This window comes from Drosophila nasuta, chromosome 3 (genome assembly GCF_023558535.2).
Source record: "Drosophila nasuta strain 15112-1781.00 chromosome 3, ASM2355853v1, whole genome shotgun sequence".
Lineage (NCBI taxonomy): Eukaryota > Metazoa > Arthropoda > Insecta > Diptera > Drosophilidae > Drosophila > Drosophila nasuta.
The window spans coordinates 13,958,463-13,975,288 of NC_083457.1; the positions used below are offsets into that span (position 1 = coordinate 13,958,463).

At 35.6% G+C, this 16,826-nt stretch overlaps 3 protein-coding genes and 1 long non-coding RNA gene across 4 annotated transcripts in view; 3 read left to right on the top strand and 1 right to left on the bottom strand.

The window, feature by feature from the left end:
• The first annotated feature begins 166 nt into the window (after positions 1 to 166).
• Positions 167 to 4,176, top strand: LOC132793729 (uncharacterized). Its single transcript, XM_060803785.1, has 4 exons — positions 167 to 229; positions 284 to 439; positions 2,834 to 2,998; positions 3,889 to 4,176. Exons 1-4 carry the CDS (start codon positions 167 to 169, stop codon positions 4,042 to 4,044), a joined length of 540 nt encoding a protein of 179 aa, XP_060659768.1. The 3' UTR covers positions 4,045 to 4,176.
• On the bottom strand, positions 1,645 to 2,723 carry LOC132790284 (receptor expression-enhancing protein 3). The gene has a single exon (XM_060798770.1). The coding sequence runs from the start codon at positions 2,598 to 2,600 to the stop codon at positions 1,746 to 1,748; it is 855 nt and encodes a 284-aa protein (XP_060654753.1). The 5' UTR covers positions 2,601 to 2,723; the 3' UTR covers positions 1,645 to 1,745.
• A 2,953-nt stretch (positions 4,177 to 7,129) lies between the features above and the next one.
• LOC132790438 (uncharacterized) lies at positions 7,130 to 7,817 on the top strand. Its single transcript, XR_009632802.1, has 2 exons — positions 7,130 to 7,218; positions 7,284 to 7,817. It is a non-coding gene; the product is annotated as an uncharacterized LOC132790438 (long non-coding RNA).
• A 2,267-nt stretch (positions 7,818 to 10,084) lies between these two features.
• The window catches only part of LOC132790813 (A disintegrin and metalloproteinase with thrombospondin motifs like), a 58,016-nt gene continuing 51,274 nt past the window's right edge, over positions 10,085 to 16,826 (top strand). The window contains 1 exon segment of the mRNA XM_060799518.1: positions 10,085 to 11,361. The gene's annotated coding sequence lies outside the window, so the exon portion shown is untranslated.

The following is a 16,826-nucleotide window of genomic DNA, read 5'->3' on the forward strand; positions in this document are numbered from 1 at the left end:
CAATTTATTGGGAATCCGGTCAAAATTTTAGTATACAATTTCGAGAATGAATTATTGCCAAATTCAGTTGGCGATTGAACAGCGCGCGTTTTGCTTTCGAGCGCGGATAGAAAAAACAACTGCGAACGCGAATCGATCATATGTTTAAGATCTGTTGATATTATTAATGGCGTTCATCTGGTTCATAGTGCATTTGGTCATGCTCGGGCAAATTGTGCAAGCAAGTGTCGTGGATCAGTTCGCATTATGGATGACAACTAATGTGATCTCCCTCTCTCGATAGATAAACGCTTTGGCCAAGTTTACAAATGTCGAGTGTGTTAGCCAGGATGTCAACTATACAGCATTCACCGCCTGTCGACTATATGCGGTTAAACGTGACGTTGCCGAAATGAGTTTACGGCTTAAGATCCTCAAGTTCCCAAAGAAACCAGTTGCGGTGAGTTCTCTATACGAAATAGCCAATGAATTCTGAAAAATATATTGGAAATAAGTTTATATACAGTGTGGTTATATAGTAGTCTGTTCCGCACTTTGATTTTGCTCAAAATACACATCAATTTTATGCAGCAAAGCGTTAACAACAAATAAAAATATAGTTAGATTTTCGGTTTGGACCAATTAAAGTAAAATGTAGCAATTTTACTTGTCTATATATAATGATTACAATTATTAATCGATTCCAAATACATTCAGAATTGGTTCGATTTGTCAATTTGGAAAGTGTCTGGAAATTTAAACATATTGGTTTTCTCAAAGTACAGTGAATTCTCGAAAAGTGACCTAGGGCAATCAACTCAGAAGATTTTAATGATCGTAAGAATTGTTGTTTACTTTTATAGGTATTAATTTTAATTACATGAGTTAATTTGCATTTTTATTTACGAGAAATTGTTACGCTTAATGTCCAAATAATACAATAACATTCAATAAACCCAAATTTATGAACGTTTAAAATTGTAATAAACAAGTGAAGGGATCGAGATCAGTGGAGCACTGAAATTAGATATGAGATCAAATTACTAAATAAACAAAAATCAATATAAAGGTTTACAGAGAAATAAATATGTCAATGAAAAATTAAAAAATTACAAAAAAAATAAACTAGTAAGAAAGCCACAGTCAAGTGTGCTCGACTGCGAGAGGGCGGTTTTATTCTTAAATATAAAAAATGAATATACAGAAAAAAATTAGTATAATATTCTGAAGACTATTTGGCAGATCGATATACTATTACCAACTACCCATTTTCAATAGAATAAACTATATTAAATTCATATACATAAAACATACTAAAATATACTGAAGGTTATATTTGGCTTATCAATATACTATTACATTCCAAATATACCAGAGAGTACAAAGAATAAACACAAAAAAATAAAGACAGAGTAGCGGGTATAAATATCAATATAAAGTTATTATAAATTCCTTAAACTATATTAAATTCATATACATAAAACATACTAAAATATACTGAAGGTTATATTTGGCTTATCAATATACTATTACATTCCAAATATACCAGAGAGTACAAAGAATAAACACAAAAAAATAAAGACAGAGTAGCGGGTATAAATATCAATATAAAGTTATTATAAATTCCTATAAAAAATTAAAAAAAATTTAAAAATTTCGTAAAGATTTATTTATCTTCAAAATCGTTCATATATTAGTTGTTTCTCTTTTCATAAGAGTCGTTTTACTGAGAATTTGTATATAATCTATCGATCGAGTCGAGAACACTATGGAAAACGTTGTCGTTCCCTGCCATTATGAACTGCTCGTAATGAACGTTCTGCAGCAAGGATTTGGCTTTGCAGCGAGTCCTCCGTGTCGTCCTTAAGTGTTGTAGCATCTAGTTGTCTCTCGTAGACATATGGTTTGCGTTTGGCGCGATTCAATGCAGCAAGTTGAGTTGTCAGCTTCTTGTTAAGATCTGGTATGGAAAGCTTCGAGAAATTATTTTTACGTTGTGCTCCATTAATTTGTCCCATCGACTGCGATTGTGACGATGTAAACGCGATGTCATAGGTTTCTTCTTCAGTGATCGCATCCAAATACTGATTAGAATGCGTTCTGGACTCTTCTATAGTCGGTTCCACATCATCAGGATCTTCGTTACTTAGAGCATCCAGGGCATCGTCAGTCTGCGGATGGCGAGGAGGTTTCTTCCACAACTGCGATACCAAGGGCAGCACAGAGTTCAAACTGCGCACACAGAACCCTGAGGAGTATCTCAGCACATCGCTGAGTAAATGCGCTTTGCCGTGCACCAGAAAGTGATCGATCTTTGATGCATGCCTTATTAACAGCGGATGGAGAATCGTATCAAAGACCCAGACGCTCGCCTGGGGCGCTGATACAATCAGCCACAAGACAATCAGCAGCTTGGTCTCTGCGTATAGCGGCATCCAGGCGAAGAATGCATCTCCTAACATCTCGATGCACACCAGACCCGCATAGACTACCCAATACTTGCTCCAAGCAGTCAGCTCTCGCTCTCGGGCCAAGTCGATAGCTTGGTGGGTGTAACGTGCGGGCCTCAGGAGCCCAAAGGTTATGATCAAGAATCGCGTCACAATGCTGAAGAAACACATGTTTAACAAATTTCGATGCAAATGTCTTGCTTTCTTTTATACAATGGAATTTTTATATTTGTATTAATTGTAAGTTTGAGGGTATGTCTCCTTTTTTTAAATTCTTTCAATATTTATATTTAAGTCAATCAAATTTTAGGGCCTACTTGTAGAACCTACATACATATATTGGAAAAATTTGATATAATAATGTGTTTGAGCTGTAAGTTTTTGGACTTTTAATATCTTTGCAGATGCGAATACAACTGTTGAAGCGTGCTAGCGGATATAAACCATTTCTGTACGATGTCAGACATTCCGATCTGTGTTTGTATTTGGATAAGCGCAATCATCCTTTCGTCAACATTATATTCAATAGTTTCGCCAATCACACAAATGTAAAGCAATGTCCTTTACCGGTGAGTTCGTGAATTATTGATTACAGCGATTAATTGAAATCGTAATACATAAACTATTAACTAAGTTGATAAAGCATTTATTTATTTTAAATAAATGTGTATTTCTAAATTATAAATTGATTTCTTAAATACATTTATAAATTACATTTTTGTACAATAAAGTTTGATTTATAAAATATGAATTTTATTTAATAATCTACTCTATTAATAATAACAAAATTAAATTAAATTAATTAAAATCTTTCTTATTGTGCATAAACTTTTCCTTCTCTCAGTCAAAAAAATAACATATTCTACTCATACAATACTTCATATATCGATAGATTTGATTATATAAAATGTATCCATTAAATCAGTTAAAATGTCAGACTATCAATCCATAAATAGTTTTCCCCAAAAGTATTTATTAATTCCATTAACTTAATCAATCAGTTTTCAATATATTTATTATTTCTGCCTATCATTGAAATGTTTAAGTTACGCGGCCAAAGTTTAATTAATCAATTAAGGTGAATTCAATTTATAAATCTATTAATTTGTAATTTGAACAATCTATATCTATTTATATACTAATTTAGCTCTTTTATTAGTCAAAAAATTAACATATTTCATTAATATACTTCTCTTACTAATCAAAATAATAAAAATTAGCCATGTAGTTTATAAATCAATATATTAAATATTTTCAATATTCAATATTTTCAAAAATATCAATCAATTAAGCACCTAATAGTTTTTCGAAAAGTATAACATAATTAAGATTTCCATATTCATCAATTTTCAAACTTATTAATTACTGATCGATTGTAAATTTTGCGTATGTATTTACCAATCAATATATTAATCTACAAATTTAACAAAATTTTCTGGGCTTTTTTGTTCCTTTCCAGGAGGAGTTATGTGTGGAGCACTTTCGTTTTCCCACCAAGGCGCTGGATATGTTGCCCCTGCCTTCTGGGGAATATGCGATTCATGCGACATTCAGCTTTGATCGCATAGATCGACTCAAGTTAAAGGTGTTCTTTAGCATCTCGGAGTTTCGTTGATTGCAATAAGAATAATTAATGGAGTTGTGGAGTGTGAATATATTTATACGTTTGTAGAAATGCGTAAATGCATTTCAATTAATCGAATAACATACTTGTAATGGGAACCAATGGCGGTGCAATAAACTAATTTACAAACTTGACTCACCCTTTGTTTGATTGTTGTTGTTACTTTTACATTTGTTTTTCGACTCACGTGCCATATAAAATAAAAATTATTCAAATTTTGGGTCACCGAATCAGGTCTTAAAGTACTTCACATATATAAATGTATAAATAAAATGTAATTAATTAAAATGAAGTTGCTTATTAAAATATATTTGTTTCACATAAGCCAAAACCTTTTAAGCTTATATAATTACTGTTAATAGACAGTATAATCTTTCACATGGTCCAGTCCCAGTCAGACCCCATAACCTATGGTTGCGACCCTGCAAATGTTCGCTCATGACATTTGCGTAGGCATTAAAAACCCATCAACTCACAAGACATGCAATCGAGTGTGCTACAACAATAATACTGTGTGTTATATCCCATTGAAATCAAAGACCTTTCAACATATTATTATATTATACGATGCCTAATGCTGGGCCAATCGCGGTGCTTAGCCATTGAAATTGAAACGAAAATTAATTGTAATTGTATCTAATAACTGAAATGTTGACGGAAATAAAAAGTCAGCAGTCCGACGCGACGACGCGTCGACGCGTTAGGGAGTTGTTTGTTAGACAGACAATACATACAAAATTACGTATACGTCAAATGTAAAAGGCGAGATATATACAAATTCAATTACCAACTTTGCATGCATAATGAATTTGTGGGTCAATTGCAAAAACTTGAACTCCAAAACGAGTGGATGTCGATGTGGGATTTGCGCGGAATCCCACAAAAATGTTGATGTTATTTTATGTTATTGAGATGGCGACCGATGGCAACGACGACGACGACGACGACGACGTCTGACAGGCGATGTGTCAAAACCGATTGCCTAGGAAGTAATAATCTCAACAGGCAGCAAAAAATAATATTAAAGTGAATAACAATGCATAAACGTTGGCAATTAATTTCAAATGCAAATTAATGAGCTGCAATTAACAGTGAAAGACAAAATGCCCATTTGTAATAAGTTTTTTTGTATTTTTGTTTTGTTTCGCCTTTTCACTCATTACAATATTGAAACGTATTTATTGTTAATAAGTAATTTTCGCACAATGTTTTTAAAGGCGTCGATGAGCGCTTTATCGCTGATTAACCCAAAAAATTGTAAGAAACCAGAACGAAACGTCAAAGCATTCTGAGAAGCACAAAAGGCTAAGGAACTGCCATTGCAAGTTATTGACTTTAATCGACGGTTCACACACTCGAGTCTATTTATTTTTGTTAAAAATAACACTGCGGCTAAAAATAAACAAAAAACACTGACTTAACTAAGATGTTGATTAATGGTTTGAAATAAATTACAAGTCGTGGCTTAAAAATATATATTTACTACAAAATTGCAAAATGCAAATTTTGTGGTTTAATTGTTAATTTTGTTGTCCTTTCAACTGCAACCATATTCTTTGCTTTACTTTCTCTAATGACTATTTTTAAATGATTTCTTAATTAAGATTAATAATATGCGTAAAGTGTGTTCAAAATTGTTGATACCAGTCGAGTTGACTGAGTTTACGACTGGCACGTTGCAAGTTCGTTGCTTCAGTCTTTTGTTTTTTCTTCGAACAATTAATCAACGTTTTTAGGCTGACAAATTATTCGCTTAGTTTGTATGTTCTGCTTTCTTTAAACAAATGATTTTCTGCTTAAGTGACAGGTACGCCCACTGTCTAAGTGATTCACACTTTGGTAATTGCATGTTTAATAAATTTATAGGCCGTTGCCTGCGGCCACGGGAATTCTGTATTGAATTCGATACTGACAAACTGCAGGAAATGGCTACCGTATATCAGCGCCAATTGATATAATCATATTGTTATATTGCCGCTTCATCAATTAAATTGACTTGACACTCTCTAACGTTAATGAACTTTAAGGTGTGAAATTCTGGCGGGTGATAATTATGTCCTCATCACTTCAGGAAAACAACGAATGTTCCACGCTAATTAACAGAAGTATTAAGAAATATTTTTTAAAATGTGTAAAAAATGTGTAAAAAATTGATTATAAAATAGTCAAATTGTTAACTTGTCTAGAATGTACCCACTTCAATTAACTTTTAGTATAGTAGGCTGCAACCTGCTGCCCAATTGTTTTAATAAATGTTTATAACCGTTGTTTTTAAGGGGCCAGACTTAATATTCAACTATTGTAGATTGCGCCCGTTTTCCTTGCGCAAGGCAGGAGCCAGTTCTGTGTGTGTTCACTTATGAATATTTATAGATTTTTTGTTTGAATGAATCGAAGTCACAGCAACAACAGAAGCACAAAGTCAATAAGACACAATAACAGTAATCGCCACGAAGCCGGGAGTGGGGAGAGGGGAAAAAAGAGACCCAGTTTATGGGTCAGTTGTTGTTGCCTTTGCTTTTTGGTGTCGCCTTGCTGTAACCACAACGGTTCGCTGAGGTCTCTGTGGCTCTTTTGGTCCATGGGGGGATTTGTCGAACTGGTAGCCAGTTGCTCTGACATAATAATGGCAATAATGCTTATAATATAATCGATTTTACTCCAATATTTTTGTTTAAAGTGCTGCAATTTTTTTATATATATTTTTTGAATTTACATTTCAAATTTTGAATTTCGGTTTTTTTTTTTGGTTTTTGGTTTTGGTTTGCATTTTAATGTATGCACATTTCTTCAGTTTGAGTCCAATTTTTAGTTTATTACAAATTCATATTTACTATCGGCGATTTGTGTTACAATTTCGCTTAAAGTTTAAAACCTGATTAGTCGCCGTTTATTTATATTACATCATTTGAAATGACCCAAGATTGTGCCCGTTGACAGTTTCGTAAATTTTCGTTGGCGGTTTTTTGTATTTTTGTTTGTTTCTTTCTTTCTACTCTTTTTTTATATCGTTTCCAATTCCAATTCGAGTTCCCATTCCCAATCCCCAAAACCGAATTAGGCAGCGTGAAATGTTGAAAATTATGCAAATCGTTATTGATTTTCTTTGTTTGTCATTTACTTGTATATAGAAATTCGAAATAGCCATAAATATTGAACATACGAGTATTTATGCCATATTGTATGTTGACTGAAAATTTTACATTGCTTTTTTTTATGCTTAAGTGCAGATTGACGCCTCGTAAAACGACAACTTACCATTAACGACATGCTGCTGCCTTATGAGTTGGTGGATGAAATATGTTCGATGCGTTCCTCTCTTGATCTCTGGTGGATTATTGGGCAATTGTCGATGCGGGCCACTGGCATTGACCTTAGCAATGACATGGATTAATGTGAGTCAGAAGCTCCGTTGTGAGAAGAGGTTGTTGCGTCTTCACTTACCAAACATATAAAAGAAAGGTAGCGAGAAACCAATATGAGACTGTATGCTGTATTTATTGGGAGAGTAGAGATGCCACTGAAAATCATTTAATAATATTTTAGCTCTAAGAAATAACAAGTGAGTGATCGACGGTGAGATACCCAGTACCCATTTCCAATAAAAGCAAAACATTGTAAAAGGGCGTTGATCATTAAAATTTTTTAATTTATATACCGACAATACTAAAATATACCAAACCTATATTTGGTTTATCATACTACATCATTCAAAATTGTCTATGCAAAAAACCAAAATATACCAAGAGCTATCTTTAAAAATATACCATAGAGTTTAAAATATAACAATGCAATGAGATAAAGTAAGCTGCAGTCGGTTTTTGCAATACACAATTATTTTGTTTGAATAGATTTTAAGTTTTTTCCAGATGGTATTTGGATTTATTATCATATAGTTTTAATATAATATTAAGTTTGCTATTATTACAATTATTTAAAATAATTTGAGGTATGTTTTCAACTTATCGTTGAAAAAGTAAGTTTTAAAGTGTCTTGTTTATTATTTTTATTTTTTGGTTCGGCAAGTGCATAATCCTCATTGAGTGCGTCGCTGGCCAAATCAGTTGAAATTGTGTCACTAAACTGGATGAATTGTCAATAATTTTGCGCAAATCGCTGACAGTTGACGCAGAACAAATACGGCAAAGTAGACAGACAAAAGCGTAGCAATCGAAATGAAATGAAAAACAATAATTAGAGGTAATGCGCTGGCATTTCGACTTAGAAGAGACACTTTGCTGGAGACTGTGAGAAAGCAGCCGAAAAAAAACGAGCAAATTTAAGACAATGTAAACAAATGCAAGGCAATTAGCACGAAATCCACATAAAAGTAATGAGTTCAATTGGGATTCGGTTGGAGGAGCTGCAGCTCCGTAGTAACTGCGACGACCCATGAAACGAAACCTGTTGCTGCTCCAGCTACCGAGTCACTGGAGGTGGAGATGAGGAAAATATCACAGCTCATTAATAGATTCCAATCGCAGCTGGGGCTAAATGTCGCTTGAAATGCTGCGATGCCAAGCGAAGCAACAACACGTGTAATGACACCGATCCGATGAAGATTTCAATCTACTATTTCGCTTATATCGCTTATATAAGACCGTAAATGGCAATTGAGGTTACCTGGCATCTCCAGGCTATATGTAAGATATATATGTATATATGATATTGGGATCGACGTAAACATCGCTACGTCAACGTTGAGTCAGTGTTTTTTTTTGGGAGACAAGAGTCTGGTATCAATATTTATACGCTTTGGGTTGCTTGATTAGTTCATTGCCATTTCACCCAGTCGTCCAGTCGTCCACACGACCAGTTGACCAGTCGACCAGAAGTCGAGTGACTGCTGGTCTTACGTTTTTCTGAGGGTTCACTGTACTTGCACCTCCTCCTACATAAGTTATTATTCCGTCTCACACTTAGCTGAGAGAGAGAAACAGAGATTCTGATTGCAATGTGTGACAATTACCTTTTAATTGGACCGCTTTGATTGTTCACATCAATTTATGAGCATCTTATTAATATGGGGGAGTCAAATTAGAATTATAATGGATCACAATCACCACTCATATCATTAAAATTACAATACGCTGCTGCCAATGAACTTTTCTTTCTTAATCTTTCACAAAGAGAAAGACGTTTTAATTTGGTTGTCAAATTTTAATTGCTTCTACGATAAATTGTAATTTTCTTTTTTTTTTTTTAGAATACACAAAGTCTGTATTGTAGATGGGAGGAGTGTAAGGGGTAATGAACAGATGCTGATAAACTAACAGCTTCCTGTTGGGAATGTGCAGTGCTGTCAATGCCTTTAATGACACATTTTTAATTAATTTTATTTTCATAAACTCCAGCAATTAAACAATGTCTGTTTTGTTGCTGAAAATTAGCATGGAGTCAATGAGTCAATGCAGGTGATGTGAAGATTGCAAGCTAAAGATTAATTAAAACAAATCTTTACAACATTAATCAAATGCTTTTCAGCAACAAAAATGCACTCGAAAAGTCATTCAACGCTGAGCGCAACAAGAGAAGAGAGCGCAAATAAAGTGTGAGAGAGCGTGAGAGCGCAAGAGCAACTCACTCACAAGTCTCACTCAAAAGCTACAGCTGTATTGAGCACAAACTACTATGAAAAATGCAAGTGTTGTTTGCTTTTGCTTTTGTTTTTGCTTTTGTTTTTGCTGCTGCTGCTGCTACTGTTGCCGTTTTGTTGTTGCTATCGTTTTCGTTTACGTTTTCGCTTTCATTGAAAGCTTTCAAGGCAACTTTAAAGCAATGGCTTTGGCTTTAAGTTTTCAACTAGCTTTTTTTTGGTCTAAGCCAAGCAAGCCAAACAACAGCAACAACAACAACAACATTGGTTGGGCCAAAGCTCTGCGCTGTGACGATGGCTTTGGTTTTATTGTTTGTCTCGCTTGCACCATCAGCTTTTATCGCTGGTGTTTGTTGTTGCTGTCGCTGGCCCGATCATCGTGAGCTATATTTTTTGGACTGCGCAGCGCTGCCCAAGCGAACGTTAACTTTAGTGTGCGCCGACCAGTTTCCGTAGACGGCCACAAAAACGGCACGCAGACGCGAGCAAAGCAACCAACTATTCGTACCAACAATTAAAATACAACAAAATAAAGTTAACAAAAAAAAAATAATTTCAAAAGCAAACGCAAAAGGCAAGAAAACAAACTCAAATCAAAAGGAGTTTCAGAAAGAGCCGCTGCTTATGTAAAGGCTGCCTTTAAGTTCTACCCAGTGCAGTGGCAATAAGTGCAACCCCAACAGCAACAACAACTTCATATGAAATGGCAGCAGCTTCAGCTCGATCGAATTAAGCTCAATTTGCAATCTCTCAACTCTCCGTTTTCGTAATCGTGTTGGGCATAACAAAAGCAACAAAAAAAAAAAAAGCAAAAGCAAAAAATAAAATAAAGAAAAAAGTGAATCTGCCTTTCAGTATAATCTCCATTTTAATTCCCATCTCGCTCGCACCCAACAGTCTGACAGTCTGCCATTTTTTTCCGTTGCTTCTGCCGTAGCTGTCGCTGTCGCTGCTGCTGCTGCTGCTGCGTTGTCGCTGCCGTCGTTGTCGTCGTCGTCGTCGTCATCGTTGTCGCCGCGCTTTTTATTGTTTATGTTTTTTTCGTGTTCTGAGCCCACAGAAGGTTAAGAAATAATAAAAGCAATACAATTACAATCACAATGAAATGGAATGAGTGAAATATAAATTTCGTTACCAACAACAACAACACCAACAACAACACCAAGAGCAGCTTAAAGTCGCCTGCCAAGCAAATTTCACGCCGTATTTAATGTTAGCGCACTGCCCGCCTGCAGTTTAATCGCTGTTCGTCTTTCTTTCCGTTCGTGTTGTGGGTTCTGTGTTCTGTTCTGTTCCCAATCTGATCTGATCTGATCTGCTCTGTTCTGTTCTGTTCCCCAGTTATCAGTAATCGCCGCGCGTTTGGCAATCGTTTGGCTATTGTTATCGTTATCGGTATTGCTATCGTCGCATCAAATTTAGATCAGAGCCAGAACTTCTCAACCAGAAGAAGAACACAGTCCGCAGGCGCGTTCTTAATCCCAAATCAAAATAAAATACTCGTTAACGCTAAAAGGTGTTCGATGAATGATAATATCTAGAATCAAATGTAAATTATCAATTCGCAATCGAGTGTGCCTGTTACAACTATTACTGCATATGCATATGAGAGTGCTGTAATAATCCTGATCAATCCCCAAAAGGATATTCTCACCTTAAGCTTGTCGCCCTTTACGGGGGCCGCATCGAAGTTAGAAATATTACGGACTTAGGTAAGTTTTTAATTAAAAATGTAATTTATATAAGTGCAGAGTTAAAGATTGTTTAGGAATATTGGATCGAGCAGATCACTTTTCTATCGAGTGCCCTTTTGCTAGATAAATTATCACATGATCCACGTTTTTAACTGTGAAATTCTGCTTTCTCGCCGGTGCCTGGCGGTTCTTTAGACAGTTTGTCTGCCTTGTGGCCATAAAAATGATTTAATAATCGAATAGATGATGGCAAGCAAATGAATTTCGTTGTCATTTACTAATTTGCAGACAAGTTATTTAATTAAAACCTTCACACGTTTCACGTTAAAATTTGTCGTTGTTGTTAAAAGTTAAAAGTTTTATTTCAAAGTTGCTAATCGAGCCACTGCGATTAGCTTTCCGAGTTTTTCCAGGGCTATGCCAAAAGTGGGCTTGTTTCTGAGTTGCGTCAGCTTCTCTGCTATACGGATTTGCTTTTATTTTGTTTTATTTTATTTAATTTGTTTATTCGCGTACATTCAAAGAGTACTACTACAGTATACTATATATATTTATATATACTGGTATATGAGTACTTAGTTATAAATGCAGTTAAAACGTTTTTTTTATCGTTGTTGCTGTTGTTGCTTGGGGTTTTTGGCTCTGCACGTTATTATCTCATTGTTGTTGTTGTTGTTCGTCTTTTGGGCCGCTTTCAGGCTTCGATTGTAGTCGATTTTGTAATATTGCTACAGTTATTATTGCCCGATACGCTTTACTCTGCTCTCCTCGCTGTTATTGTTGCAATTATTGCAGCTTGTATTGCAACAAAGCCCAGTGAAAGACAGACGGAGGAGAGCGAAGCAGAGAGAGAGAGAAGCCAACAGAAGAGAGAGAGAGAGAGAGAGAGAGAGAGAAGCTTGTAGAGCTTTCAAACTGCACATTGAGACACTCGACTAGGCTAGCTTTTAAGTTGTATGCATAATGATCTGAGCTCCAATCAGACTGTAACAGTAGATTTGCAACTTTCTATGCATTTGAATTCTATGGACACGCCGCCAGAGACTTCACTCAATTCCAGACAATGTTTGTTTATGCTAAGGCAAATGATCTGTGGCTTGGCTTTGTACTCGAATTCGGATTCGAATTCGATTCAATCGAAACCTTGTCAGCTGTGTTCGATGTGCTGTTTGCTGTTGTGATCGGCATCGTTCATCAGTTCGACGCCAGTGTCCACTTTTTTTAATTCATCTTTTATTTTTTTTTTTTTTACCACTCATTTATATTTTTATTTCACTTTTTTTATGCGCTTTGCCTTTTCATTGACACCGAAGAAGAAACTCGAGTAACCTGTTTGTTTGTCTCTCTGTCTCACTGTATTTTCAACTCAGGCCGTGTGTGTGATTTTTTTTCTTTTTTTTTATTTAATTACACTTTGTTTTTTCTTCCAACATTTAATAAATAGTTTTTCAGTTGTTGCTGTTGTTGTTGTTGAGGCGGTTGCTAATGTGCGTATCAATTTTAGTTTAATAGCAGCTGCGCAATCAAATCACACGTTCCCTTTTTTCTCGTTTTGTTTAATTAAATAGTTTAATCGAAAAGTTGCTAAAGAGCGGCCAACAATAAAATCTTTTAAGTATAACAGAAACCATGTCAGACCACAATTCGCACACAGTTTATTTCCTGTTGCGAATCATAAATATGCAATATTTTTGATTTGAAAATACGAAACGAAAAAAGGCAAACAAAATGAATTAGCGTTAAAACTGAACAAACAGTGCAATGAAAGAATAACAATAACAAATGTTAAATGCAAATGTCATGAATGTAATAGTTTTAGCCATTACGAAAAATCATAGACAAACACTGCATAATAGTTAAAGCTTCGCTGTTGTTGTTGTTTTATTGTTATTGTTGCGCTGCGCTTTTGACGTCTTCTTCAATTTCAATTTCAATTTCACTTTCATTTTGCGGTCTATAGTTTTTCCGACAGGCAACTGCGACGCCAACTGCGACCGCAATGCTGCACGCAATCTTCAAGTTATGTGTGTGTGTGTGTGTGTGTGTGTGTGTGTCTGTTGCATGTTGTAACAACAGCTGGAAAATTATAACAAGAGCAAAAACAACAACAACAACAACAACAATTGCAGCTGCAGCGAATAATTTTAATTCCGAAATGTGTTCCGACTGTTTGCAGTTGATTTTTTGTTGCTCCTATTGTTGCTGCTGCTCATTCTATGGCCACATACAAATATAAACAAATAAATAAACAAAAATTGAGTGTGTGTGTGTGCGTTTGCCTCTCATTTCTTTATGCGTTATGTTTAATTATCCAACCTGTTTATGGCTCGTCTTTTGTTTAATTAACTACATACATTACGTATACGCAGTGTTTACTTGTTCATAGCTTTACATTTATTTATTTATTTATTTTTTTTATTATTTTCTAATATTTGTTATTTGAAAGGCAGTGCCGAAAAACGTTGTTGTTCAAAGAAAAAAATACTCATTCACGATTGTTTGCCATATTACGTATACGCATCGTAACGCTTGGGCTGTTCGCGCGGTTAGCATGAATTTAAATGACACATAATTGATGGTTCTCTTGGCATTTATTTTCTGATTTAATAAGTTGGCAATCAAAAGTTTCCATATATTCAAAAACTTGTTCGAGGTGGTTCTTAGCTCCGAGTCACGTTAACAATTCAATCAGAAACATAGTTTTATTTGAGTGGATTTTTCGGTAGTCTTTTGTACATTTAAAAAGCACTTGAACAGTTGTTTTCAGCATCGTTCAGCTGTCAGCGGGTGTGTGCAACACACATTCAAGGTACAAGTTCCCAACTCAATCTATTGTTTCGTCATCCAAACAATGGAAATGTTCGCTCGCCCTTACACCCACACTCTCACACACACACACACACACATACTTCCACACGGATGAAATGCAGCTGATTTGAAATGTTAAGCAAATGCAAAGAGTTCAGGTCACAGACACTTTACGTAATCCTTCCCGTCATCACCTGCAACCTGCAACCAACAACTAACAACTGACAACCAGCAACCAGCAACAACCGGCAACCTGCAACACGTAAACTAAGAAAATCAAATTTATTATCTTTTGTTAGGTTACATTTGTAGTTTGGCAAAACGCTCGCAGTTGAACTCTGTTATGTCAGTTTGTTATGCTCCGAACTAGACTATGTTGTGATTTGTGTGTGGGAGTCGACGAATCTCATCTCTCAGATAAGCTGCATTTACATGTCTTTAGCTGCATTGGGATGAGAGAAAAAAACCGTTTGTTAATTGTGTGTAAAAAAGCCGTTGAAGGTCCGATCTCGCTTATTTATGGACTCAACTATATATCTTGCCAAATAAGGAAGGTCTTCGTTATCATGTCAAATATTTGAGGGTTGCAAAATCTGGATGAGAAAAAAGGTGTTGAAGGTCTTCTTGCTTTTCTTGGAAATTTATGGATTCAAATGCATTAAAATGCGCATTTCAAAATATGAAAAAAATAACTTGTTAAATGTCTTCTCACAGAATGCTTATGAATGATAACATCGCACTCAAAAAACCAGAATGAGTTAAATGTTTGATGATTGCATAGAGCAAAGCTGTTGAAGGTTCATTTCAATTCATTTCGTATATAAAATATATTTATGCATTAAAGTCTCTATTGCATAATGAGAAAAGACGCAGTTGAAGGCCAATTTTAATATTTGCGAAATTTATGATAATTTTCGATTTTGAGCATGAAAGATTAAAAAGCTTTCTAAGGTTAATGCATAAAAGTGAAAGAGCAGCAAACTTCTAGCGGATTGTCTAAAATCCATTAATTTATTATTTGAATTTCTAAAGCTTGCATTATTCAATTATGTAGACGCTTATATAACTTTCTATGGAAAAACAAAAACATTTTGAACTAAAAACTTCAATCGTAATCATTACTTAACTGCAAAAAATAACAAAGTCCATTACTCATGCGCCCTGTTTGCCGGCCCAAGGCATTTGGCACAGCTCAGCAGTTTATCAAGAAATGTAAAAAGAAATAAGTTCATTATCAAAGCAAAGTGCACAACTAGGCAAACTAAGTAGCTGGCACACAGGTGTGTGGATAAAACCGGCGATGATATCAGCACAATGTCGACAGCAGCAGATGGTCAAGATGGCCAACAGTGAAGACAGTGGCTGTGGCTGTGTCTTTAGCTTTAGCTATGGTTATGGCTTGGCTCTGGTCAACTGTCAATGTCAATTAAAGTAAAACGCTGACGCCCCCAGTTTAAGCCCGCTGTGGCTCTGGCTGCGACTGTTGTGTCAGCGAATTGGTGAAGAAAGCCGCGAAATGAAATGAGACAATGACCAAAACACAGAGCCAAGAGCTAAAAGCAAAAAAGCAAAAAGCCATCAAAAATTCCCATAAGCAGACAATAAACAAAATGCAACAGAAAGAGGCAAAAGACAGACGCACAAACTGTTAACAATATGGCAAAGTGTATAAGTCTGTCTGTCTATGTCGCCATAATTATGCGGAAGCTGACAATGCAACTTGCTTTTTTTTTTGTTTTTTGGCTGCCTTCCCTCTCTTTCTCTCTCTTACTCTCTCACTCGTTGGCTCTTGCGTGTCGCGTCGGCTCTTTCAATAGTTTTTGGCATAATTCCACACTTACCAACGGCGACGAAATGTGGCCAAATACGCTTCAGCCAGTTGGCTTTCTTGGCGCTTCTGTTTGGTGACGGCTTTTAAATTGGGGGCCCCCTCAAAAAGCTTAATTGCCCCACAACAAACACATTGCAAATATTGCAGACTGAGACTGAGACTGAGAAAGCTGTTGCCGTTTGATGTCTATTACATCACTTTACAGCTCTGGTCATGCACGCGATGCCAAAGTGGAAATATACATACGTTATACTCGTAAATAAATGACTGTACAAAAACAAAAACAACAACCGAAAAACCAAAAAAAAAAAAGAAAAGAAGATATATCTCTTGGTCTGATTGCAAGAGTTGTGCAAGTTCAGAAAGCTCTGATTTAGTGTGTGCAACTGTCAGGCACTGTTATAAGTTATAACCGTAACCTTGAGCTCAAGATTCATTTGATCATCACGAGCATCACGATGACTACGACGATGATTATGCTGATGATGATCATCATCATCTGCATACAAGTAGTAGACAAGAAATAACCCTAATCGACCTTAATTATGCAAACGGCAAACATCAAATTGACAAAATGGCCAAACCAACTGGTCAAGCTACAACTGCAACAACAACAACAACAACAACAATAATAATATTAACAAGTTTCATTTGGTTTTTGAATTTGATTTTTTTTCGATTTCAGTTTCGTCTGCCGCATAACTGTATTTACTAAATATTTATGTAAAATACGTGTTTAACGACAAACAAAATGAGCGCCTCACGTTTGCGACTATTTAATAATTCGCTTTGTATTATACCCTCTAAATATGGGCGGTAATAGGGTAGCATAGCTGACACTCCG